This window comes from Gobio gobio, assembly GCF_949357685.1.
Source record: "Gobio gobio genome assembly, chromosome: 15".
Lineage (NCBI taxonomy): Eukaryota > Metazoa > Chordata > Actinopteri > Cypriniformes > Gobionidae > Gobio > Gobio gobio.
In genome coordinates this window covers 45,318,665-45,346,466 of record NC_137108.1, presented here as the reverse complement: position 1 = coordinate 45,346,466, position 27,802 = coordinate 45,318,665, and the positions used below count along the sequence as shown (strand labels likewise).

The 27,802-nt window shown below is 36.1% G+C and overlaps 1 protein-coding gene across 3 annotated transcripts; it reads left to right on the top strand.

Moving 5' to 3' along the window:
- The first annotated feature begins 3,498 nt into the window (after positions 1-3,498).
- Positions 3,499-27,471, top strand: LOC307139177 (B-cell receptor CD22). Of its 3 annotated transcripts, none has more exons than XM_079838068.1 (8): positions 3,499-3,589; positions 10,749-11,126; positions 12,051-12,362; positions 17,103-17,366; positions 22,173-22,442; positions 24,374-24,476; positions 24,590-24,758; positions 26,285-27,471. In XM_079838068.1, exons 1-8 carry the CDS (start codon positions 3,547-3,549, stop codon positions 26,390-26,392), a joined length of 1,647 nt encoding a protein of 548 aa, XP_079694194.1. In that variant the 5' UTR covers positions 3,499-3,546; the 3' UTR covers positions 26,393-27,471. The 3 variants fall into 3 exon arrangements, with proteins under 3 accessions (XP_079694194.1, XP_079694193.1, XP_079694195.1); XM_079838067.1 differs by having other exon boundaries at positions 24,587-24,758; XM_079838069.1 differs by having other exon boundaries at positions 3,505-3,589; positions 12,051-12,233; positions 24,587-24,758.
- Positions 27,472-27,802: the final 331 nt, after the last annotated feature.

Sequence of the window (27,802 nt, the reverse complement as noted above, 5' to 3'; positions counted from 1 at the left end):
TTAACATTAATCTTGCACACAAAACATTATATAACACTTAATTTTAGCATTTACTCTCCCTTTTGAGTGTCATGGTTAAGCATGCTGGAAAATAGAAATCTCAGCCCAGTTTCAGTTAAATTTAAGTTCATAAAGCTCAAAACAATGAAACAATTCAGATTACTTAAAATGTGTCAGTTTTGTGAACTCAAAAGAAAAAGAAAGTTCTAAATACTCATAAAAGTTCATTTGATTGAACTTATTTGTTTAATTTGAGTTGGCTCTACTCAAACAAATTATTTTGACCGTTATGGTTTACAGTAGGAGCAGGTTATGTTTGTTTGTTGTCAGAGGTTTTCAGCGCATGACAGATTTCACACAATACCACTACTTCTTTCTTGTTCCATTCTTTGAATGAAAAATTACAATTATCCCATAATTTACTCATCCTCTATGTGACTTCCTTCTTTCAGCCGAACACAATCGGAGTTATATTAAATAATATCCTGGCTTTTCACAGCTTTATAATGGCATTGAATTATGCCCGAGTTGCCAGAAGCCGTTGCCAGAAGCCAGTGATTATAGTTTATAAAGTTATAAATATGGATATATTTCTTACAGAAACCCACGCTTCACTTCAGAAGGCATAGTCGTATGGATTACTTTTATGATGGATGGATGTGCTTTTTGGAGCTTCAGAAACAATGAGCAATTGATTGACTTATGATTAAATGCATTTTTCTTTATATGAGCTCATTGAATCAATTGACTTGAGGCATGAGGCAAGTGTTGACTTTGAAAAGTGTTCTGGAGCATTTTGTGTAAAGTTTTTTAAATGAAAACTGTGTGAAAGCAGCAAGAATGTAATCAGAAATGGTCCGTTGAGAAATTGGTGTATTGATTCAGTCCTAGTGTGAATCTTTGATAAACACTGTTCACATGTATGAGGAGGAAGCATTAAGAGAGGAAATGGGTTAAATGTGAGCGTGAGTCACTGCTGAGCACATGGTGAACTTTACCTTGTGTAATAATACTAATACTAATACTACTCTGGCATATTGACAGAAATGTTCATTAATATGCACTGTCCCTGTAAATAAATAAATAAATAAAATAAAATAATACTAATAAAAAATGCAATAAATTACACGATTCGTTTTTGATGTATATGACATAATTCCTGCACAGTAAAAGACTATTAAAATGCGACAGTAAAAATCCTGCATCTTGTTTCCACTGATCATCCTTGAGAGGTTTCTACAACTTGATTGGAGTCCCCCTGTGGTATATTCAGTTGATTAGACATGATTTGGAAAGGCACACACCTGTCTAAATGGACTGCATTTATATAGTGCTTTCAACAGACCCATGGCCATCCAAAGCGCTTTACATATTACCTCACATTCACCCATTCATACACCAATGGCGGTGTCAGCCATGCAAGACGCCATCCAGCTCGTCGGGAGCAGCTGGGGTTAGGTGTCTTGCTCATGGACACCTCAACACTTGGGGTGCGTCTCAATCAGCTCCCTAGTTCAGTAGTCAGGGCACTTATCAGTGCCCTGACTTCTGAACTAGGGAGCTGATTGAGATGCACGCTTGGTCAGGTGGAACCGGGGATTGAACCACCAACCTTCCGGTTTGTAGACAACCTACATGAACCACTAAGCCACTGCCGCCCACATATAAGGTCCCACAGTTAACAGTGCCTGACAGAGCACAAACCAAGCCATGAAGTCCAAGGAGTTGTCTGTAGACCTCCAGGACAGGATTGTATTGAAGCACAGATCTGGGGAATGGTTTCTCTGTGGAGAGAGGAGAACCTTTGTTGGCTCACCAGTCCTTATTTTAAGTTCTGTACGTTTATATCGTTGTTTGTTTTGTTACTTTCCATTGCCAATAAATGTTATATTATTTTTTTTATTGCCCTGGCCTCTTGATGTCTTGTTTTGGTACCTTCCTGAATGGCTCTTATGTTGGTCCCTATTTTGGGTCGTAACATAAATGTTCCTGAGGTAGGCCCCTCAGAAAGAAAACAAGAGAAAGCAGGGGCTCGTAACAACCTTCCAGAAGAACAACCATCTCTGCAACACTTCACCAATCAGGCCTGTATGGTAGAGTGGTCAGATGGAAGCCACAGCTCAGTAAAAGGCACATGACAGCCCGCCTGGAGTTTGCCAAAAGGCACCTGAAGGACTCTCAGACCATGAGAAACAAAATTCTCTGGTCTGATGAAACAAAGATTGAACACTTTGACCTGAATGGCAAGAGTCATGTCTGGAGGAAACCATGCACCGCTCATCACCTGGTCAATACCATCCCTACAGTGAAGCATTGTGGTGGCAGCATCATGCTGTGGGGATGTTTTTCAGCAGCAGGAACTGAGAGACTAGTCAGGATCGAGGGAAAGATGAATGCAGCAATGTACAGAGACATCCTTGATGAAAACCTGCTCCAGAGCACTCTGGACCTCAGACTGGGGCGACGGTTCATCTTAAAACAGGACAACGACCTTAAGCACACAGCCAAGATTACAAAGGAGTGGCTATGGGACAACGCTGTGAATATCCTTGAGTGGCCCAGCCAGAGCCCAGACTTGAACCCGATTGAACATCTCTGGAGAGATCTGAAAATGGCTGTGCACCGACGCTGCCCATCCAACCTGATGGAGCATGGGAGATCCTGCAAAGAAGAATGGGAGAAACTGCCCAAAAATAGGTGTGCCAAGCTTGTAGCATCACACTCAAAAAGACTTGAGGCTGTTATTGGTGCCAAAGGAGCTTCAACAAAGTATTTAGCAAAGGCTGTGAATACGTATGTACATGTGATTTAAAAAAAAATTTTTATATAAATTTGCTAAGATTTAAAACAAACTTCTTCTTTCACAATGTCATTATGGGGTATTGTTTGTATAATTGAGATTCTTTGTTAACAGCTCATAAAAATACTGCTGTTCATGGTTTGTTCATGTTAGTTCACAGTGCATTAACTAATGTTAACAAGACTTTAATAATGCATTAGCAAATGTTGAAATTAACATTAACAAAGATAAATAAATGCTTTGTAAGTGCAGTTCATTATTAGTTCATGTTAACTAACGTAGTTAACTAATGTTAACTAAATAACCTAATTGTAAAGTGTTACCATTGATTTATATGACTAAGGGCAGCTTTTCTGTAAGGGTCTGTAAGAATCGTCCTTTTCTACTGTATCTTTTTTTTTTTTACTTTTTTTTAGAAACAGAGTAAACTGCATGCATGACAATAGTAATATATGCAGTTTACTACTAACGCCTTCCTGTAGCTCAAATATAAGGTCATAGGTTTGAATCCCATGCAGGGAAAGCAAGACCTTATAACAATGTGTACCTTGAATGCAATGTAAGTTGCTTTGGATAAAAGTAAAAAAGATGTTTGAGCAAGAACGTCATGGAACATCAGGTCAGCATTACGAAACATGCCAGACCTCCAGTTTTGACTTCCCTTTAAAACAGAAAAAGACCAAAAATTCCCCAGGCAGCATCTGTCCACTGATGCGTGGCGTCGTCCCTCAGGCTGGCGTGCGCTCATGGCTCCGGACGCAGTGATTGGGCTCTTTACTGTAATGACTGGTAAGTGAGATTTTATTATATCTGCCCTGATCTCTATCTGTCTAAATCAAAGCAAACCCCAATAATGATGCAAAGATCATTTTCTCTGAACATCATCACAATACTAACCCTGCATCTCATTCTAACATGCACTCTTTCCCAGGGGTGGTAAAAGTACTCAAAAGTTATACTCAAGTAAAAGTATATATACCTAAATAAAAAATGACTCCAGTAAAAGTAGAAAGTCCTCCATTCAAAAATCACTTGAGTAAAAGTACAAAAGTATCCGATTTAAAATTTACTCAAGTACCGAAAGTAAAAAGTAAATATTCAAATTGACTGTAAATATCAATAATCAAAGAGAACAGTTGTTTTGGGAGTGATATGCAATGCTTTAATTGAACAAATGATAATGAAGCACCTTAACGCAGTATAGGGGTTGAACAAGCAATAGACATGTTCCATAATTAGCTGCATCAAACAAGATAAGCAACTAAGGAACATTCTATATGATTAATAGATTAAATAATCATTACATTGTTAATAGTTAAATGTGTCATATTGTATTAATTCTCTAATAACATTCTATTAACTAATAGTGTAAATTCATGTTAATTACCACAATATTAATTTACACTATTAGTTAATATAACATGTTATTAGAGAATTAATACATGACACATTTAATTAATATCAATTCATATATCACTTAATCTATTAATCATATAGAATGTTCATTAGTTGCTTATGCAGTGATCATTAATAAATGATTTAGTCATAGCCTACATTAACTCATGATCTGAGCATTAGTTAAGCATGAATTAATGCATATTAGTGTGTTACAGACACCATTAGCTATCAATATGCGTTAGCTAACTTGACTAACGTTAACTAGCTGTTTACAAGCCACGTTTGACATTTCAATATGAAATCACTTGGCTAACAATAGTAACAACATTAACCTCAGCTCACCTCAATATGTTTCTTCAGATTTGAGGGTGAATTCTTGAAAGCTGATATTGCATTCACCCGTGGCAGGCAAAGAAGACATTTCAGCCGATATGAATCTCCCTTGACTTCAATGAATTCAAACATATCCTTGAGATATGGCCATGGATGATCTCTGTCGGGAATCTCTGGATCATTGCTGGCAGCGAGAGCTGCCCCTTCACCTGTGGTTTCTGCGGCCATCTTCGCAATGGTTAACTGACTCGATTGTGAGCGTATGCTGGCAAAGAGCTCGCGGGAGTCGCGGCGCCTCCGCGTTCTTTTTATTCAAACAAAAACCACGTTTTTCATTGGTTTGGGAAGCAAGTGTAATAAATACTTGGAGCGGGCATAGGGAAATGTATTGGAGTAAAAAGTAAACTTTTCCTTAATATTGTAGTGGAGTAAAAGTGAAAGTAAATGCAAAAAATATATACTCAAGTAAAGTACAGATCCCAGAAAAAAATACTTAAGTAAAGTAACGAAGTATTTTTACTTCGTTACTTACCACCTCTGCTCTTTCCTCACATCATTAAATAAACTTGAACACATAAATAATACAGTATGTTAATGCTCACTAAATGCATGTGACTGTTTTTGTGCATGTGCACCGTGAAGGCAGACTCAGACACTTCATAACTTCCCTTATCTATATTTCGACTGTGTTGTGAAATGCTCACACTGTGAGTCCGGTGCTGAAGTGTTTTCAGATACAACATCTTTCCATTTGTTAACATTGGTGTTAAAAAAAAAACTAAAGCATCTGTTAATCTTAGTTAATGTTCATTTCAACATTTACTAATACATGATTAAAATCAAAAGATGTATCTGTTATATTATTAATGGACCTGAGATGACATGAACTAACAATGAACAATTGTGTTTTTATTAATTAACACTAACAAAGATTAATAAACACTGTAACAAATGTATTGCTCATTCTTAGTTAATATTAGTTAATGAATCAAAATAACAATAAAACTAAATAGACATTTAAAAAAAAAAATGTCAACAAAATTAAAATGACAATGGAAAACATAAACACAAAAATATTTTTTTTAATGAAACTAATTCAACAAATAGATAAAAACTATAAAAGTATATTAAAGGTGCAGTAAGCAATTTCTGCGAAATGCTGTTGAAAGTGAATCGAACTGAGCACCAAAACACACTTGTAGCCAATCAGCTGTAAGGGGCGTGTCCACTCATCAGGGGGAGGTGCTTGTGCGTATTCATACATTTGGGGGGCGGAGCTATCAATATAGCGGTGTCATACTTTTGGGTAGGGGCGTGTTTGTTTTGAAAAATGCCTTTTAACTTGTGTGTGCAAAATACAGAATTACATGAATGTGCAGTGATTTGTACAAATAGAGACATAGTTGTGAATACAAAACTTTGATTTTGTTTTAATGTAAGTCAGAATTTGTGCGTGCAACAAGTCAGATGTGCATTTGTGGATCCGGTGACGCGCATGCATTCATTGACTCATTTGTGAGTCGATCCTATTTGATTTATTTGGATTTTGAGACTTTCATTTCAGCGGGTTGGCATTGCACGATCCACACACACCGCTGTCTAAGAAAACCTGCTGCCACTAGATGGCAGTATCTGCCAAAACAGACACCGGCACCGTGAGCGCTATTCTGCCTATAAGACGGGAAGGAAAACGCTTAACAGTAGGCTAGCATTTAAAAGGTATTAATAACGCATAGGCTACTTTGTATAGGCAAGCAGATTAAATCAGGTTATGAACACAACATTGTTCATCACAACAATTTTCTCCCATTGAAAACCATTATAAAATGCTTAATATAGCGCATGTTCAATAAAGTATAGCCTACTTTTAATATCACCGTTTTGAACAACATCTAGGAAACCCATTATAAAGTAAAACGTAATAGGCTCATCTGTTTTTATGTACATATAGGCTACTACATCTACTCTCCTATTCTTTATTAGTGAGGTATGTACAGACTTTGTTCTTTTAATATCCCTGTTAAGCGTGCAGGAAAATGCTTTAAACGTGTATAAACGCGTTGCGTTCATATTCTGGGCTCAAACTTTTTTTTTTGCACATGCTTTATTAATCATCTTTTTTTATAATTGAAGTCTTTATTTATTTTTACCATTTTTAACAAAACCAAACCAAACACCCACAAAAAAAAGAAAAAAAAAAGACAGCTTCCAAACACATGATTAATTCACATTTGCATTTTGGGCCCTTTATCAATAACCACTACAGACAGACACACACAAAAAAAAGATACAGTAAAATCAAATTATAAAGTGCCTACACATGTAACACCAAAAAAAAAACACTTAACAAAAGAGCACTTAAAAAGTAAAAAATCCCATCAATTTCATTCAAAAACCGTCCCCAATATTTGTCAAAACCCTCCATATCATCATTAATCCTGGCCAAGAATTTTTCTTTCAGCATATTTTCTTTCCACCTGTTAAACTCTGGAGGAGATGGATCCTTCCACACACCTCCTTCACTTGTGCAGCTGTAATCACCCCCACCTTTATAACCACAAAATCATATTTCAAAACTCCTGGTAACACAGACTAATCCCCTAATAAGCAATCTTGGTGACATGGGTATTGTCAAGCCAATCCACCTTCATATACTGTCCAGTACTCTTTGCCAAAAGGGGTAAACTGTCCCACATTCCCAAATAGCATGCAGAAATGTCCCTGGAAATGAGCTGCATTTCCAGCATATATTATTGGGCATAATTCCCATTCTGTGAAGTTTAGAAGGAGTGAAGTACCATCTATGTATTAATTTGTACTGGGTAAATTTACCCCTGGTCTCTCTTATATATTTATTGGAGTGTGACAGAACTTTGCACCAATCTTCTTTACCAATGACACAACTCAGATCTCTCTGCCATATGGTCCTCAAAATTTCACATATCTCTTTTTTAAAATTGTTAAATAATTTGTAGAAAACAGCTGCTCAATTTGACAAATCTAAAAACAATTTTCCTTTGGTAATACAATACCTTATTTGTAAATATTTCCAAAAATTAGTTTTTCTAGTCAGACCATATTTTTGGGTTATTTCAACAAAGGACATAAACACTCCCTCTGAATAAAGATCACTTATCCTGTGTATGCCTTTGGCAAGCCATTCATTCCAATATACTTTTTTTCCCCCCAATCCATGCAGCAGAGTTGTTCCATAACGAGGCATAAGTTTGTCTTAAAGGGTTAGTTCACCCAAAAATGAAAATTCTGTCATTAATTACTCACCCTCATGTCGTTCGACACCCGTAAGACCTCCGTTCATATTCGGAACACAAATGAAGATATTTTTGTTGAAAGCTGATGGCTGAGAAAGGCTTCACACAGGCCTCCATTGGCATTCAGTACATTAATACTCCCAAGACCCAGAAAAGGCACTTAAAACGTTGTTACAAAGTCCATCTCACCACAGTGACTCTACAATCATTTTACGATGCGACGACAATAGTTTTTGTGCGCAAAAAAAAATCAAAATAACTCCTTTATCCAACTTGTTATTGCCTTCCGTGTGTGCCTCCACGACGCATGCGCGAGAATATGACGTAGCGCCGGGGTTCGGGAATCCATGAAATGCACACTTTAGTCCCATTTTGAGAACTACGCCGAGACCTAAAGCATTATCAATGTAGAATCCAACAGCTTAGACACACGCGTCTTCCTCTGCTTGTCAACAAATCGCTTCTGGGTCATCTGTCCGAACGCCGGATCTGCGTCATATTCTCGCGCATGTGTCGTGGAGGCACACACGGAAGGCAATAACAAGTTGGATAAAGGTGTTATTTAGATTTTTTTTTGCGCACAAAAACTATTGTCGTCGCATCATAAAATGATTGTAGAGCCACTGTGGTGAGATGGACTTTGTAACGACGTTTTAAGTGCCTTTTCTGGGTCTTGGGAGTATTAATGTACTGAATGCCAATGGAGGCCTATCTGAAGCCTTTCTCAGCCATCAGCTTTCAACTAAAATATCTTCATTTGTGTTCCGAATATGAACGGAGGTCTTATGGGTGTCGAACGACATAAGGGTGAGTAATTAATGACAGAATTTTCATTTTTGGGTGAACTAACCCTTCACTGTAAAATCCAACAGTTGTTCTTACTAAGACTTTTTTAGTAAACTTTACTTAATGTCCAATAATTTGTTGAACTTACTTAAAACAATTAAGTAATCTGAACTATTTGCATGCTATGCCTTCGTTACTTAGAAAACTCAAGTAAACATTACTTGACTGGTTTGAGTACCATTTTGCCAAAGCAAAAAAACAAGCAGGCGGACGGTCGGGCGGGCAAAGTGTTTTTGAGGTGGTGCAATTTTGTATAGACTTATCACTCATTTCCTCCACTTCCTCTCACCACAATTGTGATTAGTGTTCCCTTTGGTTGGACACTTGGAACTTCATTCATATTATAGTAATTAATTTCCTATTAATGCAGCAATGCAACAAGAAATCATAGTTGTATGATTTCAAAAGAAGGGAAGTTATATATATATATATATATATATATATATATATATATATATATATATATATATATATATATAATATTTGTCAATTAACGACGTATAACATAACTATATTTAATGTCAAATAATGATCTTTTAACATTATTTTTGCTAATATTTATGGCATAACCATTTAATTGAGTTGATATAATCCCTCTATATTTGTCACAATATAATTCGACCATGTTTGAGTGTGTCACATACAGACTTCAACATTCAGCATGCAAAACACAACAATGGTAACAAGGATTTTTTTTTAATTTTTTTTTTTTATTGTTATTATTAATACGACCTTTACTATTTTACTTGCTGTCATTATTCGGGTTATACTGACAAAAGACAAATAGTAAAATAAAGCTAAAAATAGTCAAATGAAGCAATTAATTTATTCATGCCACAATGCACTCTGGGAGTAGGCTACACTTCCTCAGATCCCAGATAGAATTAAGTTGACAAAACTTAAACGGTTTAAGTAAGAACAGCTTAATGCAATTAAGTAATGCTTACTTAATTGTTTTTAGTACCTGTAGACTATTGATAAGTAATAAATAAGTGTTGAATGGAGTTCAGTTGTTGCTTTTTGTCTTCACTTATTTTTTTAAGTTCAGCTTACTTGAGAATTTTAAGGCAATCGGTTTCCTAATATTTTCCTAGTAATGTGAGCACTAATAACAAGTTAACATAACTAATAATTTTGAGTTAAGTATATACTTCATTAATAAGTTTTCTGTACAAATTTTGTTAAGTTTAGCCGACAAAAAAATAATACTCTACTTTACTTGAAAATTTTAAGGCAATCGGTTTCCTCACTTTTTCTAAGTAAAGTCAACTTATTATGTTTTACAGTGTTTAAATGAGATGCTCCACAAATCTTGTGTACCTTTACCCAGACAGCTTTAGAATACATGAGTACCGCGTTATGATGAAAGTCCTGTCCATTATTAGCCGATCCCTGTGAGAGAACATCCAAGAGTGTAAAAGGGCTCACTAGTTCCAGTTCGATCCAACTCAGTTCAGAGTCCAACCCTGTCCAGTGTTTGACCAGTCTTGACATTTCAAATGCTAAATTATACAGTTTCACATTTGGAAAAGCCATTCCCCTAATGTCTCTAGAGGCCCACATTTTCTTTATATTAAAGGACAACTCCAGTGAAAAATGAACCTAGGGGTAATTAACACATGGTTACCGAGTAGATCGTTCATGAAAATCGAATGTAAAGAGTTTTATCTCTTAAAACAGATTAGCTTCTAACGCTAGTATATGGGGCATAGAATAAGTAAAATTAAATCGCTAGTTAATAACAAGGCTCAAAATAGCCTCACACTAACACGGTAGCATAATGAGGGTCCCTACATGCAAACAGAAGCATTGAGAACTTTGTAAGTGTACAAACAGTTTAATAAGAAGATACTTTATAAAGACAGCACATTACGCGTATACAGACAGGAGCCATCTTGGAAAACTCTCTCTATTTGTACAAATCACTGCACATTCAGTAATTCTGTATTTTGCACACACAAGTTAAAAGGTATTTGTTTGTGGATAGTAAAACATGTCTGCAACATTTATCAAGTTCATGGATAATTGTGTGAGCATTAATTAATCATTTTGAGTCTAAAATCATCCCATGGTAAACTGTGTTCCTTCTCTGTCTTCAGCGTGTCTGTGGAGGACGACACCTGCTGTCTCACTTTCTGCCCCGGGGAGAGTGTTTGCCCTGGAGGGGTCGTGTCTCATGCTCCCCTGCTCTTTCAGCCCAGTTCCCACCGCAGAGCGGATGGAAGTTCGACTCACGAGACCCCGGGCTTCTTTATCAATGATGCTGAGACCGACGGTCTTCAGCACTCATCACGGGGATGCGATTCATCCAGACTTCAGAGAGCGCACGTCCCTCGCGGGGAACCTCAGCTCCGGGGACTGCTCCGTCAACATCGGCAGAATCAGGAAGGAAGACCAGAACACTTATGAGCTGCAGATAAGGGAGCTGGGTCAAAGGTCATGGCCTGTGGGCATCAAGATCATCGTCAGCGTAGCTGGTATGCTAGTGTGGCTCTGACATGATGAGGCAAATGCAGTTTTAACTAAAACTGTTAAAAAGGGTCTAAATGTTGCTTAACACATACAATAAAAATATTACAAAACCCAAATAACTTAATTTATTTCAGTTATTTGACAAGGCAACATTTCTACAAAGTTTTTATTTAGTTTCAGTTGAAGAAGTAGCCTATTAATAGGCAAACAAAAAAAAAAAAAATATATATATATATATATGACAAAAAACAACGAATTACTAAAATAATTCAAAATATTAATAAACAATATATAGATATATTTAAAATAATCATAATAAAATGTCATACAAACATTTAATTACATACAAACAACAACATTTCAACAACTTTAACTAAAATGAAAACAGAAAAACTATATGGAGATTTAAATGAAAAAAACGAAATTAAACACATTCAAATGATAAATAAAAACTATATAGACATATATAAAAAAACTGACAAAAACACAACAAATTATAACTTTAACTTTAAAATGGAAATTCAAAGAAATAACAATAAAACTAAATAGACATTCAAAAACAAGTAGAAATGTAAAACAAAATTAAAATGACAATGGAAAAATTTAATATAAAATATAAATTAAACTACTTCAAAATATAAATAAAAACTATAAAAGTATGTTAAAGGTGCAGTAAGCGATTTCTGAGAAATGCTGTTTAAAGGGAATCAGCCAATCAGCAGTAAGGGGTGTGTCCACTCATGAGGGGGGAGGTGCCTGTGCTGCATAGCATGTTCATACATTTGGGGGCGGAGCTATCAATATAGGGGTATGACCCTATTGAGTAGGGGCTCAATGATATATTAAAATAAAATAACATTTTACAGCGATTTTACATCTAATAACACAGAATATGTGGATGAATCTCCCATGATGTGTTTTATCATCAGGTACGCCGGAGCCGCCTGAGATCACTAACCCAGGGCCCGTGAAGGAGGGTCAGCGGGTCATGTTGAATTGCTCAGTGAGGCTCAGCTGCCCGTCTGAACACCCCCGCCTGCTGTGGAAGTGGGAGCGAGGCGATCAGGGCGGCAGCAGCGTTCACGGAGACACGGAGCTGCAGCGGGACCCGGGTCAGTTACCGGTGATGTGGACATCACTGTCCTTTACCGTCCCGCAGCACACAAACCCCAGAGTGCGATGTGAGGTGGAGTATCTGAAGAACAGGAGATCCTCAGCCACCCGAGAGATCCTCGTTCACTGTAAGATGTCAAAGATCTCTATCTAATCACAAACTAGCAGAAAAGTAATGGAAATTCAGTGCCAAGGAGAATTTAAATTCAAACCAAAACTCTCAGTTTGCTCTCCATTCAATTGCATTGCTGTGTATGAGAAACAGTTGCGATTTTAAATATAACAACATCAAAAGTGCCAGTTCTCGGGGAGACAAAATTTGAAGGCCCCCAAAGAGATTTCTGGTAATTCTGTTGTAATGACAAAGCTAGGGGTGGCAATTTAAATGAGTTTAATCAAATATTTAAATAATTATATACATATTATAAATTATATTTGTAATAATAATATTTCATTATAATAATTAAATAAAGTAATTATAAATAATAAAAAAATTCCAGAATATTCTTCAAAGTTTACACTTATTATTACCAACAAATTTACATGACTTTTCAGGTCATTTGTGACAACTTTTATTGTGACAATTTTTTATTCATATTATTATTTCAATGATTAAAATCATTAATAATAATTGTATTATATTTTAATAATAATTTAATATAAGGCCCCCAAAGAGATTTCAGGTAATTCTGTTGTAATAATTGCAATGACTGTTTATATATATTTTAAAATATTATAAATATTAAAATAAATATATATTTTTAAAATTATTTTATTTTATTTATTTAAATAATGATTTATTTGCCTACAAATAGCAATTTCAAAACACTGATAAAATATTTTAAATTTGACATAACTAAAACTTTTTATATTATTTTTAATTAATTTCCATGACTTTTCCTGGTCTATAATTTACACTTTTAGAAATTCCCTCATATGAGAAATGTGGTTCTGAACTAAAAATGGCAGTTCTTATTAAAATAATAAATATGATCCTAGGATGAAGAAGATAGATGAAGCAATTCAAATAGAAATGTTGTTTATCAGTCAAAGAGACTCAGGTAATCTAATAGTGGTGGAAAACACAACAAACCGGACAAAGGAACAGGGAACTGAAGGGCTTATGCTGCCTTCACGTGCTATCGGAATTATCGTAAATACGAGTTTCTTTGGTAAAAATGTCACATGAATGCCCTCTGATGTCGTTTTTACCCTTGGGAAGTTCGGAAATAATTTTGATACCCAAATTTCAGAGATGGGCGTGCCATAAACTTTAAACATGGTGGAGGGTATCAAAACAAAATATTTGAAGAATACTATACAAAATTATACTCATCTGATCTGGACCCAAACCAAGAAGATATAAACCAATTCCTCGATAACACCATTCTACCAAAACTCAACCCGGAACAAATGACCTTTCTCGAATTACCGATCACTAATAAATAAAAATAAATAAATAAATAAATAAAAAAAAACATGGTGGAGGGGAGAACTACTGCTGTGGCAGGTGTGAGTTTATTAGTTTTTTCCCCTAAACAGCCAGGTCGCCTTGTCTTGACATCAATGCAGTGCATATTTACATATACGAGTAATCATTTGATGTGTATGTTTGATACACAGCGAAAATAGTCTGCATTTGACTGAAATGACAGAATCTGCAGAAAGTGGACTATCTGGAATGTTTATATGGTTGTCAGTGCATGGGACACTACATATGATGTTGGTTTTAATAAGATTTTCCAGATAAATAGGCAAGAATAAACCTGGAGTCCTCAACGATTCCTGCTCATTCCGACAACAAAGCACTTGAATGCAACAAGCCTGTAATCACGATTTCTTAAATGGGAAATAGGATCGCACGTGAAGGCAGCATTAAAGGATTAGTTCACTTTCAAATAAACTTTTGCTTATACTTTACTCACCCCCTTGTCATCCAAGATATCCATGTCTTTCTGTCTTCAATCGAAAAGAAATTAAGACTTTTGATGAAAAGATTTCAGGATATTTCTCCATAAAATAGAAGTCAATAGACTCCAAACGGTTCAAGGTCCAAATGAGAGGTTCAGTACAGCTTCAAAAGGGCTTTAAACCACATCAAACGGTACCAGACGATCAATAAGGGTCTTATCTAGCGAAATGATCTGTCTTTTTTTTTTAAATAACTAAAGTTTAAGTTTTATAAGCACAAATGCTCGCCTTGCTCTGTTCAGTGATGCACGCTCGTGACGTCACGTAAAACACAAATACGTTAAAAAGGTCGCGCTAGACGCTGGCGCAAAGACGTTTGAATATGTGGATACGCCACGGTCCTCCTTCCGCTCATTTGTAAACACTGACTTGGTACTTCCGCCTGCGTCTAGTGTGACCTTTTCAACGTAATTTTGTATTACGTGACGTCACGAGCGCGCATCTCTGAACAGAGCAAGGCGAGCATTTGTGCTTATAAAACTTAAACTTTATTTATTTAAAAAAAAATGACAGATCGTTTCACTAGATAAGACCCTTATTGATCGTCTGGTACCATTTGATGTGGTTTAAAGCCCTTTTGAAGCTGTACTGAACCCAGGGCCGGCTCTGTAAATCTGGGGGCCCTAAGCAGGATAATTTTGGGGCCCTGCCTTGCAGTGAATAATGGAGTATTGCACCGCAAACCAGCAACTGTATACAATCTAACACTTACACATTTCATCTGTATATCTTTTAACATGATTGCCTACAATTATTTTACTGCTTATTAAAGTGCACTCACTGAAACAGTAAAAGTAAAGATTACAGATTTGCAAATTTCTTTCATACATAAGGTCAATTTGTTGTAAACAAATAAATATTAATAATTTAGCATTAACAATATATAGCTAACTTACAACTTTAGCCATAGTGGTATGCGGCTCGCTATGCTCTACTGAATCAGCAGTAGAGTCACCTCCTCCAGCTGTTGAGATTACAATATAATTAATAATAAATACAGTATGCAGAGTAGATAAAACACATTAATTTTAAATTAATATTAAAGTACAATTAGACAACATAGTGAATTATGATTATAAAACAAAAAATTTTATTGGCAAGAGGAAAATTAGCTATGTTGAAGTTGAGCACAAAACTATTCAAAAGAAAGGCAGTGGGAAATATTTACTTGTGTCATCTCTGGTGTCAGCCTCCTGAAATGTTTCTCCACGACCACCAAAATATTTAAGAATGGCTCCTCCTGAGAAAGTGACATTTAGTTTTTTACAATTATGTTAAGGGTAAATTAAAAGAAATCCAATGTTAAATTATATTATTTAATTATTGGTTGATTAACTCTTACATACTGTTCATATTTTAAACCTTCACAGCATGGAGTGAGATATTTTTTACCTTTTATGATTACATACAGTAATACATTCACTGTAAAAAAAAATCAGGTGCCCAATTGAAAATTTTCTAGTGAGCGATCACATCTAAAATTTTCAGTTGGCCAAATTTAATTTCTTGAATTTTAATTGAATTAAATTGCATCAATTCACATTAATTCAATTTGGCCAACTGAAAAATTTAGATGTGATCGCTCACTAGACAATTTTCAATTGGGGACCTGCTTTTTTTTAGTGTTCTTTACTAAAATTTACCACAAATCCATTTTGCTTTTAGGTGTCTTGTATCGATCATCATTCAATAATGTTTCATAGAGGACACTGTGTTTTCTTTAGGTTTAAATGATCTGGGCGATTTAGCTTAACAATATATAAAATATTTCATAATAGTATATAGATTAATATTTATTAATAATCTTTAATTGCCTATTCAGTTAAGACCATAAGAAAAAGCTTGTATTTAACCGCTTTATTTTAAACTTCATTTTGATTTTGACTGTCAAATGATTGCTCTTTCTCTTCCTTTTTACTTTCTTTCTCTCGAATGTTCAATAATTAAACTATTTTTTATTGTAATAAGCGTGCGTCTATTGAGACAAAGATTTTTCGTTTTTTTCTTTCCCAGAACTAGTGTAGGTCATGTAACGTTAACTGTTAAAAAGAAAATACATTCATAGGAGGTGGGTCTGTCTCTACGCGGTCTGTAGCCCAGAGCTGGGGCCGACGGCTGGACCATAGCGCAAGCAATGTTGATTTAGCATAATCGACGGACAGCTAACGTTATGCTGTTCACACCAAACGCAAATAGAGTGTCTGGCGCGAGTGATTTGATTTCAATGTTAAGTCAATGGAAAGGCGCGTTGACGAGCGTCTGAAGGTCCCGCGGCGCGGAAGGCTGCGGCGACGCTGGCGAGTGCAATCTGTAGTTAGGGGGCCCCCTAGTGGGGGCGGGGCTCTAAGCAGCCGCTTAGTTCGCTTATAGGGAGAGCCGGCTCTGACTGAACCTCTCATTTGGACCTTGAACCGTTTGGAGTCTATTGACTTCCATTATATGGAGAAATATCCTGAAATCTTTTCATCAAAAATCTTCAAAATTTTCTTTTCGACTGAAGACAGAAAGACATGGATATCTTGGATGACAAGGGGGTGAGTAAATTATAAGCAAAAGTTTATTTGAAAGTGTACTAATCCTTTAAATATACAAGATGACAAACTGAAAACTAACAGGTGGGATCTAATTAATGAGTAAACAAGGAGACTAATGAACACAGGAAAGGAACAAAGGAACACAGGAAACAGGTAACAAATGATGAGCAAATTGAAAGTCCTTGCAACTGAAACTAAGACTAAGTAGCTAGAGTAATTGTGACAGATACCCACCATCTTGATTTTCAGCTGTTTAAACTTGTTTTAGAGTTTGTTTTGTTTTATTTTAAATCATCATCTTGAGACCCCTGGTTGAGAACCACTGATCTAAAGCAGTTCTAAATGTTTCTGGTCTCCTACCAGTTCCTCCCAGAGACGTCCTCATTCAGGTCTTCACGACGTCTGTTCGGGTTGGAGGAAATGCTCTCCTGAGTTGTTCCTGTAAGGCCGACCCACCGGTGTATGAATACCAGTGGTCAACAGTTCAGTCAGGAGGAACGGAGATCATCCCCAAACGCACTCCCACCATCCGCATCTACAATGTGACCCGAGACACACGCGCTCAGTGCACCGTCACCAACAGACTGGGACAGGCGACGTCTCCCCTCACGGGCCTCAATGTGCAATGTGAGTCACTCGCCTCCTGCTCTGGCTTTAGTAGTTTACACTAATAATTAATCGTTCTGTCATTATTTTTTCTTTATTTTGTGGTTCCAAACTTTTTCTGTGGAAGACAAAAGGAGAAATTTTGAATAATTTTGCATTTGCGTCCGAAAAAAAGCAAAAGTTTTGTGAGCGAACACAACGTTTCAAGGGGGGAGCATTGAAATATTTATTTTTCTCCCATCTCATATTTTTCCCATCATCCTTTCCATAGGCTCCATAGACCAGTGTTATTTTAGAATTATTGAGAAACTAGTATATTTTTATTAATACTTTGAAGGTGTTTTTATTGTCCTCTGTTATAAGTTTGTTGTGGGTTTTTGTCATTTAGTAGTTTATTTATTTAAAAAAATATGTCTATATAGTATTTATTAATTATATATATTTTTATATTTTATTTTATTCTAGTTAAAGGGGGCATAACACGCACAGTTTCTGCCAACCTCATATTAATGTTGAGTACCTATAGAGTAATATTCACTGAAAAAAATGGTGTGTTGGATTTACATGATTTAATCATGTACATCGGTTCCACATGATTCAATTAAGTTAAACAAACATCATTTGTTCACATAATTTCAACATAATGGAATTAAGTAATTTTTAAGTAACCGAATTGAGTAGTCTCACAATGATTTTAATATGGCTCCCTAACAACAGTGGTGCTCACGAGGGCTTGAGACCCTGCCTCTTTAATTAAAACACATGTTTATTTTTGTTGTCACTTGACTGATCTATAACACAGTACTCAGTAGATTTCATTGTATTTGCCAGCTATAGCACATCATATATGTGCTAAGTGTGAAATGCTCTTTAATGACATGTGCTGAGTCAGTCCACACCCTAAGCAATCGCTCCGCTCTTCTCCACTATGGTAACCCTGTGTAATTTAAATGGTTCGAATAATTCCAACATAATTAAACATTAAACCTAATAAAACAATATAAAGTCTCCCCCTTTTTCTCATTTTGCCCAAAAACACATAAAATAACACTTAATTTCAACTATTTTACTCTAGTCGTAAAGTCCCAAGCAAAGCATGCTGGGAACTACAGTTTCAGCAAATATCATTTTCGAGTACTTAATTGGTTCACATTCACCCCAAATAATTTAATCTAGTTGTTCTCACATTTTAGAGTATTACATTAATCGAAAGCAATGAAATCATGTTTAGAAGAGAAACACAAATTTGTTGCGTAGATCACAAATAATATGATTAAGTAAATTGGACAACATGTGTTTACCTGTTTTTTCAGTGTTGCATCCTTCATATCTCAGAAGATTCTTTAGTTTTATCATATTTATAAAAGACAGATACGCTGTACCTATTCTTTCCGAAAACAGTCAAGCCCCTAGAGGCGTGCAGTGGCCTGTGACATAACCCAAACAAAGCTCATTGATGGGTGCGCTCTTGCTCTCGCTCAGGGGTGCGTTTCCCGTACAACGATGCAACTCGCTGGTTTAACTACCATAGTACGATGCATCTTTAAAGAAATCAACTAGCTAGTCACTACTGTTTCCCGAAACCATGGTACCTGTGTCGCAAAACCATGGTTTGAACCACATTGGTTGGAGCTGTCGTTATGACGTTCTTCTTCTTCTTCTTCGATCTAATGGCGGACTGGTGCTATGAGCACATATCGCCACCTGCTGTAAATTTGGTTCTTTTCTCTTTTCGACTGCGCTTTCTTAGTGACGATGTGGAGTAATTACGTTAACAACTCAACATTCATTCTTTGAACAATAAAATATAAACATATATAAACACAATGTTGTCTTCTCTGATCCCAAAAATCAATAACTATTAATTTCACAATTTCATATTTATTAATTTCTTATTGAATATTGATAGATCAGCACAATTAAAATGAAAATAAATGATGGGTTTTACTGTTGATCAATGATCACTGTGATTGTTATACTATTTTGTACACCTGTTGCATATTTTGCTAAAGATCATTAGCCTACCTATTTAAGTCCCCTTGCCATACAGCTATGTTCATATGACCAATATGAAAATGACGCGAAAACCACAATTTTCAAAAAATGAAGTTACAGTTCTTTTGGAGGAGGTGGAGAATAAAAAAAAACAGCTATTTTCAAAGCTGAAAAATTGTGTAACAAATGCTGATTAAAAACAAAATCCTGGGCAGAAATCACCCAAAAAATAAATGCTTCTGCCTATTCCTTTTCAGACTTTATGTTGATTTATGTCATCATTTGTTAAATGTTTAAATGTCAGAATAAAATAAATCTGAATCTGCCTACGTTTCCTTAGCGCTAAGCACTGCATGTGTTGCGTATGTGTAATACTACAGTACAGATACAATTTAATATTTAAGGGTAAACCCCTTTTTGTAAAATATTGTTATATGACAATTTGTCTTTGGGAATTTAACAAAGCTACTCACTTGCACACTCGTTTCTTCGCACAAACGAAACCAAGACTGCGTCCCAACCAGCATAAATAATCCTTTCGGAGGGCACTTCGAAGGGAGAATAATTGCGATCGTCACGCTATTATATCGTTTCAAATAATTTGTAATGAAGAAAGCAAATTGTGTAAAACCTAGGCACCTCGACTTTAAGTCATCCAAATGACTTAAAGTGGATGGTGAAACCTTCGAAAGAAATAGGCTATAGGGTCGATAGCTCTGAATAGAACACATCCCAGCTGCTGCGAAATCAATGACGTCGACACGACAAACTAACAAGGAACTATACTTCTAACCACAGGTCAAGAGCTGTCGTTCCAACCACACAAGTTTGCGATGCAATTTGCGAACGTTCGTTGGAACGATGGTTTCGGGAAACACCAAATCGTTGAACTATGCTGATAACGACGGAACTTGCGACCATAGTTGGCCAACGATGCTTTCGGGAAACGCACCCCTGGTTGATGTGCACACGCGCGTGCTCATCCGGGAGAAGTGCCCATACAAGGAATTCCGCCCTTTATGACGTCATTCAGGGCAGAGCCGGCCCAAGGCATGTACTCGTTAGTTGCCCGGTAACCATTTTATGAATGGATGGATTTGAGAATGTGATGTGGTTTAGTTCAGTGTGAATATCTTGTCTGACGTGCTGCATGTTTTGGACGGAGTAGGCTACAGCATAGCTTCCAGTTTCTCAGTTAAAGTGTTTTTCTACAAGTGCTATATCGTCCCCTTGGAATTATAGCCTAAGTTGTGTAGCCTATATTTTGGAAGTTTTTATTTACAAAATAAAAAGGTTCTTTCTACACAGTCAAAGGGAATGCAAATGTTATTATTTTATTTCCGCCAAAATAAAAGCTCTGTTTAATGTTTGAAAGAAATCAATATTTCTTGTTTTTAAAAGAAGTCTCTTCTGCTCACCAAGGCTGCATTTATTTGATAAAAAACAGCTGTTTTCTATGTGAATATATAGTACACTGTAAAAAAAAAGGTGCTATATAGCACTAAAAGTGGTTCTTGGCTCGTGATCATAGAGTAACCACTTTAAGTGCTGTATAGCACCAATCTTGGTGCTTCAGTGGTTCTTCAGCCTATGGTGCTATATAGCACCGCTACCATATACAAAACCTGTTAAGATATGGTGCTATATAGCACCAAAAGTGGTTCCCCTATGATTACGACAAAGAACCACTTTTAGTGCTATATAGCACCATTTTATTTTTGAGTGTAACGTGTAATTTATTCCTGTGATGGTGGTAAAGCTGAATTTTCAGCATCATTACTCCAGTCTTCAGTGTCACATGATCCTTCACAAATCATTCTAATATGCTGATTTGCTGCTCAAGAAACATTTATGATTATCAGTGTTGAAAACAGTTGTGTACAATATTTTTTTTGAAAGCTTTCTATTTCAGAGAAATGCTGTTGAACTGTAGTACTGTAAGGTTTTGAATATTAACACCTGACCATTCTTGTGGGTTTGCTACTGGTACAATTAAAAACCGTATAAGGGTGAAAACATGACAGCCAGACATGATGTAAGCAACAACGCTACAACTACTAACATTGATACTGGATGTGCAAATTATCAAGAATTGACTATAGTATTGGTGGCACCAAGGGGCCCCCAAATAAAATTCTGCTTAGGGCCACATAAGGGCTTGGGCCGGCCCTGATACAGGGCCATACTCGGAAAAAAACTTTCAGAAACGTATACGAACCCTGAAGGAGTGCATTTGGCACCGAAATACTCCATCATATGTCCAACTCATTTTTTTTTTATTTTCTTTTTACTTTGGCAATATTTAGCACGATAATCCAACTCTTGCGTAAATTAGTCAGAATACATTAAATAGCATTAGACATCCCCTTTAGCGTTTATTTCATTTTAAGTAACGAAAATGTTTTGTTTTTTTATGGTTCTAGCTGCTGTCCGTAACTTTTTTTTGTGTTCAAGATTTACAAATATTATATAATGAGAATGTACAACATGAATCCATTTTCCAAACTGTGTTTTTGTCTTAATCTGAATCATTATGGTACACTAATAATACGTGTTTATATTGGGACTATTTCAGACCGGTCTGGTCTCGCCATAGACATAAACAGAGAGAAGTAGCTCCGGCTGCAATGTTCTTCCGCAGGACGCATGCAGTTCTCAATAACCTCTAGAGTGCAAACATATACGGACTGCAGCTTTAATTTTTCTGGGTAACTAACCCTGCTGTAGAAACCTGTGAAACTTATCAGACATTTGCATTATTCTGCTTCTGCATTCTGCCGTTTTGTTGTACAGATGTCTCATGTTGTACATGTCCATTATTCTCGTCTCTAGACTCTCCTGTGATTCTGTCCAACTCGTCCTGTTATTGGGACGGGACGCTGCTGTCCTGCTTCTGTGCCGTGGACTCAAACCCTCGTCCTGCGGTCACCTGGAGCGTGAACGGGACTCACCTGCCGGACGAATATAATGTTTCTTTTTCTTATTTCAACCACATACTGATGGCGACTCTCAGCGGGATCGCAGATGTTCCTCTGCCGGTGGAATGTTATGCAGTCAACTCACTGGGAAACGACTCTCAAGTACTGTTTGAGGCTCATGATGGTACGCTACGGCTGAACAATGACATTTAGAGGATTATAGTTCAGACAAATATAAAGATTCTGTAAATATTTACTCATTGTTTCAAACCATTATTCTCTGGAATCTTTGTGATTCTGTAGCCGATCCATAAACCCTGCAGATTTACACAGCTTAAAACAGAAGGATGTGCAAAACTTTCTGAGTGTTCCCATTCTATTAAAGGGATAGTTCACCCAAAAATGAAAATTAGCCCATGATTTACTCAACCTCAAGTCATCCTAGGTGTATGTGACATTCTTCTCTCAGACAAATAAAATCGAAGTTATATAAAAAATGTCCCGGCTCTTCCAAGCTTTATAATGGCATTGACTTGGGTCGTTTTTTAAGACCATAAAAGTGCATCTATCTATCATGTAACTGCTCCACATGGCTCCGGGGGGTTAATAAAGGCCTTCTGAAGCGAAGTGGTGCATTTGTGTAAGAAAAATATCCATATTTAAAACTTTATAGACTAAAATAACTTGCTTCCGGCTGTCGACTTGCGCTTAAAGAGTAACCCTTGAACCCTTGACATATGCATATTGACAAACGCAGAAGAGCAGAGGATAGAGCAAAACAAAATACCGGTCATGAATTAGAAGTGTAAACGAGAATTTTTAAAGAGAAATGATGGAGGATTTCGATATAAGAGAGGAGGCGCTTGATTTTGTTGTCCAGCACTATCCGCGTGAGGCGTCAAAGCATGCGATGCTCCTGTACACGATGTCAGGGGTTACTCTTTTAGCGCAAGTCGAGCTGTGTACTTCTGACCGCCAGAAGTTAGTAATTTTAGTCTATAAAGTTTTAACTATGGATATATTTGAATCCCCCGGAGCCGTGTGGAGCAGTTATATCATGGATAGATGCACTTTTCTGGACTTCAAAAACGACCCAACAACTCACTGTCATTATAAAGCTTGGATTAACCAGGACATTTATTAATATAAGAAGAATGTCATATACACCTAGAATGACTTGAGGGTGAGTAAATCATGGGCTAATTCTCATTTTTCGGTAAACCATCCCATTTAAATATAATGGTTGATAATATGATGATGCTTTTATCTACCAATAAGAGTGTAGTAAAACAGTGGTTTAACATAAATGTATTGTTTAAATCCATTTTGCAGATTTCCCCCCCAAAATCAGTACAGGACATTTAGAAATGATTTAAAAAATAATAATTAAAAAATTACTAGAAAAGTCATGTACATTTATTGGTAATGGTGTACAACCTGAATAACATTCAGATATTTAAACTTTTAATTATTTATAAATATTTTATTATATTATTTTTCTTACATTAATTAAATATAATGTTTATTGTTTAAATATTATAATATAATATATATATATATATATATATATATATATATATATATATATATATATATATATATATATATATATATATATATATATATATATATATATATATATATATATATATATATATAATATAATTTAAATATATAATTTAGGGCTGTCAAAAGATTAATCGCGATTAATCGCATCCAAAATAAAAGTTTGTGTTTACATAATATATGTGTGTTCTCTGTTAATTATTATTTATACATAAATACACACACATTCATGTATATATTTAAGAAATATTTGCATGTATATACTGTATATACATTTATATAATCTATAATATATATAAATGTTTTATATATAAAAATAATATTTTTTCTTAAATATATACAGATTACACACACATATATTATGTAAACACAAACTTTTATTTTGGATGCGATTAATCGCGATTAATCTTTTGACAGCCCTAATATAATTACTAATTTACATATTAGTAATTATATATCTGATACACATTCATACATCAGATATATACATATATTTGATATTACGATACTTTTAGATTCATTATAAAGAGGAAGTTGTTTTTTCCACAGGTCATCTGATATGGACTCTAATACCGACAGCATGTGCTGTGCTTTTCCTTCTGCTGCTGATGATTCTACTAATATTGTACTGCTGTTGCTGGACAAACAGACAGTAAGCCACCAATGTTTTATCATGTGCTTATGTCATTAACAATTCAGTTTATTGCACATTCTCATGTGACTAAGCATAAATAACATCTGAGCTCTTTTCCTGTTGAAAAGCAGACGTGTCATGGCCTACAGACCTCCTGCAATACATCCAGAGAATCTCAGCATCTATCAGGAGCGCATGCCGCTCTACATTAACTGCAGTGAGGTCACACACATCTACACCAACGGCAGTTACCAGCTCATCTATCAGAACTGCACTCCACTTTTTGTACGAAGCAAACAGGTAAAAAGCGATGAAAATTAAATGCACTAATTGCTTTAAGAATCCACACAACTGTAGCAGCAGATGACTATTATTCTGTTGCGCGGAACTGAGGAACATCTGATGATGGCATGGTTTGATGTTTGGTTGACCAATGAGCAGAAAGGGGCGTTTCATTCCCACCCACATGTAGAGATTGGGCGCTTCTCAAATTGAAGGGTGCGTCCTAGTAAGGCGTCTCAATTTGATTGATCCTTGGTAGGCCGTCTTCGTTTCACGTCCTTTATTTGGCTCATTTTGAAGGATGCATCAAGTGTGTCCTTCACGTCCTTCACTCACCCAGAAGTCTTTGCACACATTTCAATTCAAGAAAAAGAAGTGCCAGAAAACGGGACAGTTTATTATGAAATGTAAGATTTTTTTTTGGAGGTTAAGACATACATGTTATCTTTTGTTTTGGTGTTAATTAATCACTTAACACTGAACTGCCAATAATGTAATCCACTGGGAGACCACAGACGGTTGCCATTCACTGTATTGTATTAATAGAAAGCCAGTTAATAAAAATCTTTTTTTTTAACAACAACATATTTTGAGCTTCAGCAAGAACAAATGAGGATCATTCTAGTGTAGCGCATCACGTTTGAGCTTCCTCAAGAACCAATAAGGTTCATTCTCGTGTTACGCAGCACGTTTGAGCTTCCTCAAGAACCAATGAGGTTCATTCTCGTGTTACGCAGCACGTTTGAGCTTCCTCAAGAACCAATGAGGTTCATTCTCGTGTTACGCAGCACGTTTGAGTTTCCTCAAGAACCAATGAGGTTCATTCTCGTGTTACGCAGCACGTTTGAGCTTCCTCAAGAACCAATGAGGTTCATTCTCGTGTTACGCAGCACGTTTGAGTTTCCTCAAGAACCAATGAGGTTAATTCTCGTGTTACGCAGCACGTTTGAGCTTCCTCAAGAACCAATAAGGTTCATTCTCGTGTTACGCAGCACGTTTGAGCTTCCTCAAGAACCAATGAGGTTCATTCTCGTGTTACGCAGCACGTTTGAGTTTCCTCAAGAACCAATGAGGTTCATTCTCGTGTTACGCAGCACGTTTGAGCTTCCTCAAGAACCAATGAGGTTCATTCTCGTGTTACGCAGCACGTTTGAGTTTCCTCAAGAACCAATGAGGTTAATTCTCGTGTTACGCAGCACGTTTGAGCTTCCTCAAGAACCAATAAGGTTCATTCTCGTGTTACGCAGCACGTTTGAGCTTCCTCAAGAACCAATAAGGTTCATTCTCGTGTTACGCAGCACGTTTGAGCTTCCTCAAGAACCAATGAGGTTCATTCTCGTGTTAAGCAGCACGTTTGAGCTTCCTCAAGAACCAATGAGCTTCATTCTCGTGTTACGCAGCACGTTTGTTACGCAGGGGTGTATGTCAACAATCTATGCGGTATAACAACAGCAAAATGCCATCTGTATTTATAAAAGGCATGTGAAATAATGGTGATAACTAGTTGCATTTGATGTTGAAATGCAGCCGTCTCTGTGTTACAGACACACAAGAGACAAAGACGAGGGGCCAGACGACAGCGAGAGCAGCGGGAGAGACCGATCGCCATCACAACAGACTCTGACACGGCCATCTATGTGGAGGTCATATGATCACAACATTAACATCTTCATCAATGAGTCCTCATATAACAGAAGGAAACTTACCTGTGTGTGTGTGTGTGTGTGTGTGTTTATATAACCATTTTGATGATTTCTACCTGTGTGTTTTCACTGAGAACTGAGTCTGTGCTGGTGCTTCTGTAGCCTCCAGAAATAAAGAAATAAAAAAACAAAGTGTTTGGCATCTCAAGCTGCAGTGTGAAGAACATGAAGAAATGCATGCGAGTGAATATTGTTTGTTTAGTTGTTTGCACAAACTGATTTTTTTTGTGTGACAGTTTTTATTTATTAAACTGATCGCAGACAATTGCATATATCTGTTTTGCTGAGAAAGGTCAGATACCTGTGGCATTACTGAGATAACTGAATCAGAGAAAAATCATAATTGAATAGACAAAAAGTGGCATTCAACTGAACAGCCCATCAGTGACTTGCAATTCCGTCTACATTCATTTCAGGTTCTTTTCATGAACACCAAGCTATGAAAAGTCACATTTATGAGTTTATAAAAAAATTCCTTTGACGAGTCATTACTGAGAATTCTCGCATCATTGAAAAGTAATTACATATCAAAGGTGGAGTTTGTACGTTCCAAGGACAATATATTCATAAAATGCTAAAAGACATAGAACAATGAACTGAAAATGTATTTTAGGTCAGTCCTGAGGACAATAGTATAGAGTTTTATAGGAAACAAAAACATGCCTAAGGCTGAGATTGGAACAGGAAAATATGCAAAAGATCAAATTTGTTGAACACTTAATTGATTTGATTTATCAATTTGATTTTATTTATTTTTTTTAATTTAAATTTTTTGATTTAATTTTATTTGATTTATCACTTAATTGATTGATCTTGGCATGCAACCGAGAAAAAGGGGAACATTGTTTGTCTGAAAAGTGCTAGACTTGTCAGAGGACTTTTCAAACAAAACATTAAATCTGGAAAATGACAACATCTTTTAAAAAAACAACTGAGTATTGACAAATAAGCAGTACATTTTTTTTTTTTTTTTTTTGTTGTTGTTGTAAAACACTTGTAAAGAAAAATACATATTTGTATGTAGTGTGAATTCTGATGTTTGAGTATTTTTTTTACTGAAATATATCTGGTGTGACAGAAAGAATAAGGGTGTCGCACCAAAGGACAACAAAACTTGACACTTTTATAGTGGTTCCAAAAAATTAATATTTGAACAATTCTGAGACAAAATCTTTCCATGTGCACATCACGGGCCTCACAGTAACATGACCTTGAACGGGGTCCTTCAACTAATTAAACTTGTCAGTGGAATTGCCCGATTTAAAATCAGGATATGGTGTCACACCGGAGGACATGTTTTTCAGTGTCAGAATACATCAAGTTTCTATGCTTTTAAAAATATATGGATGGGGGGAAAGG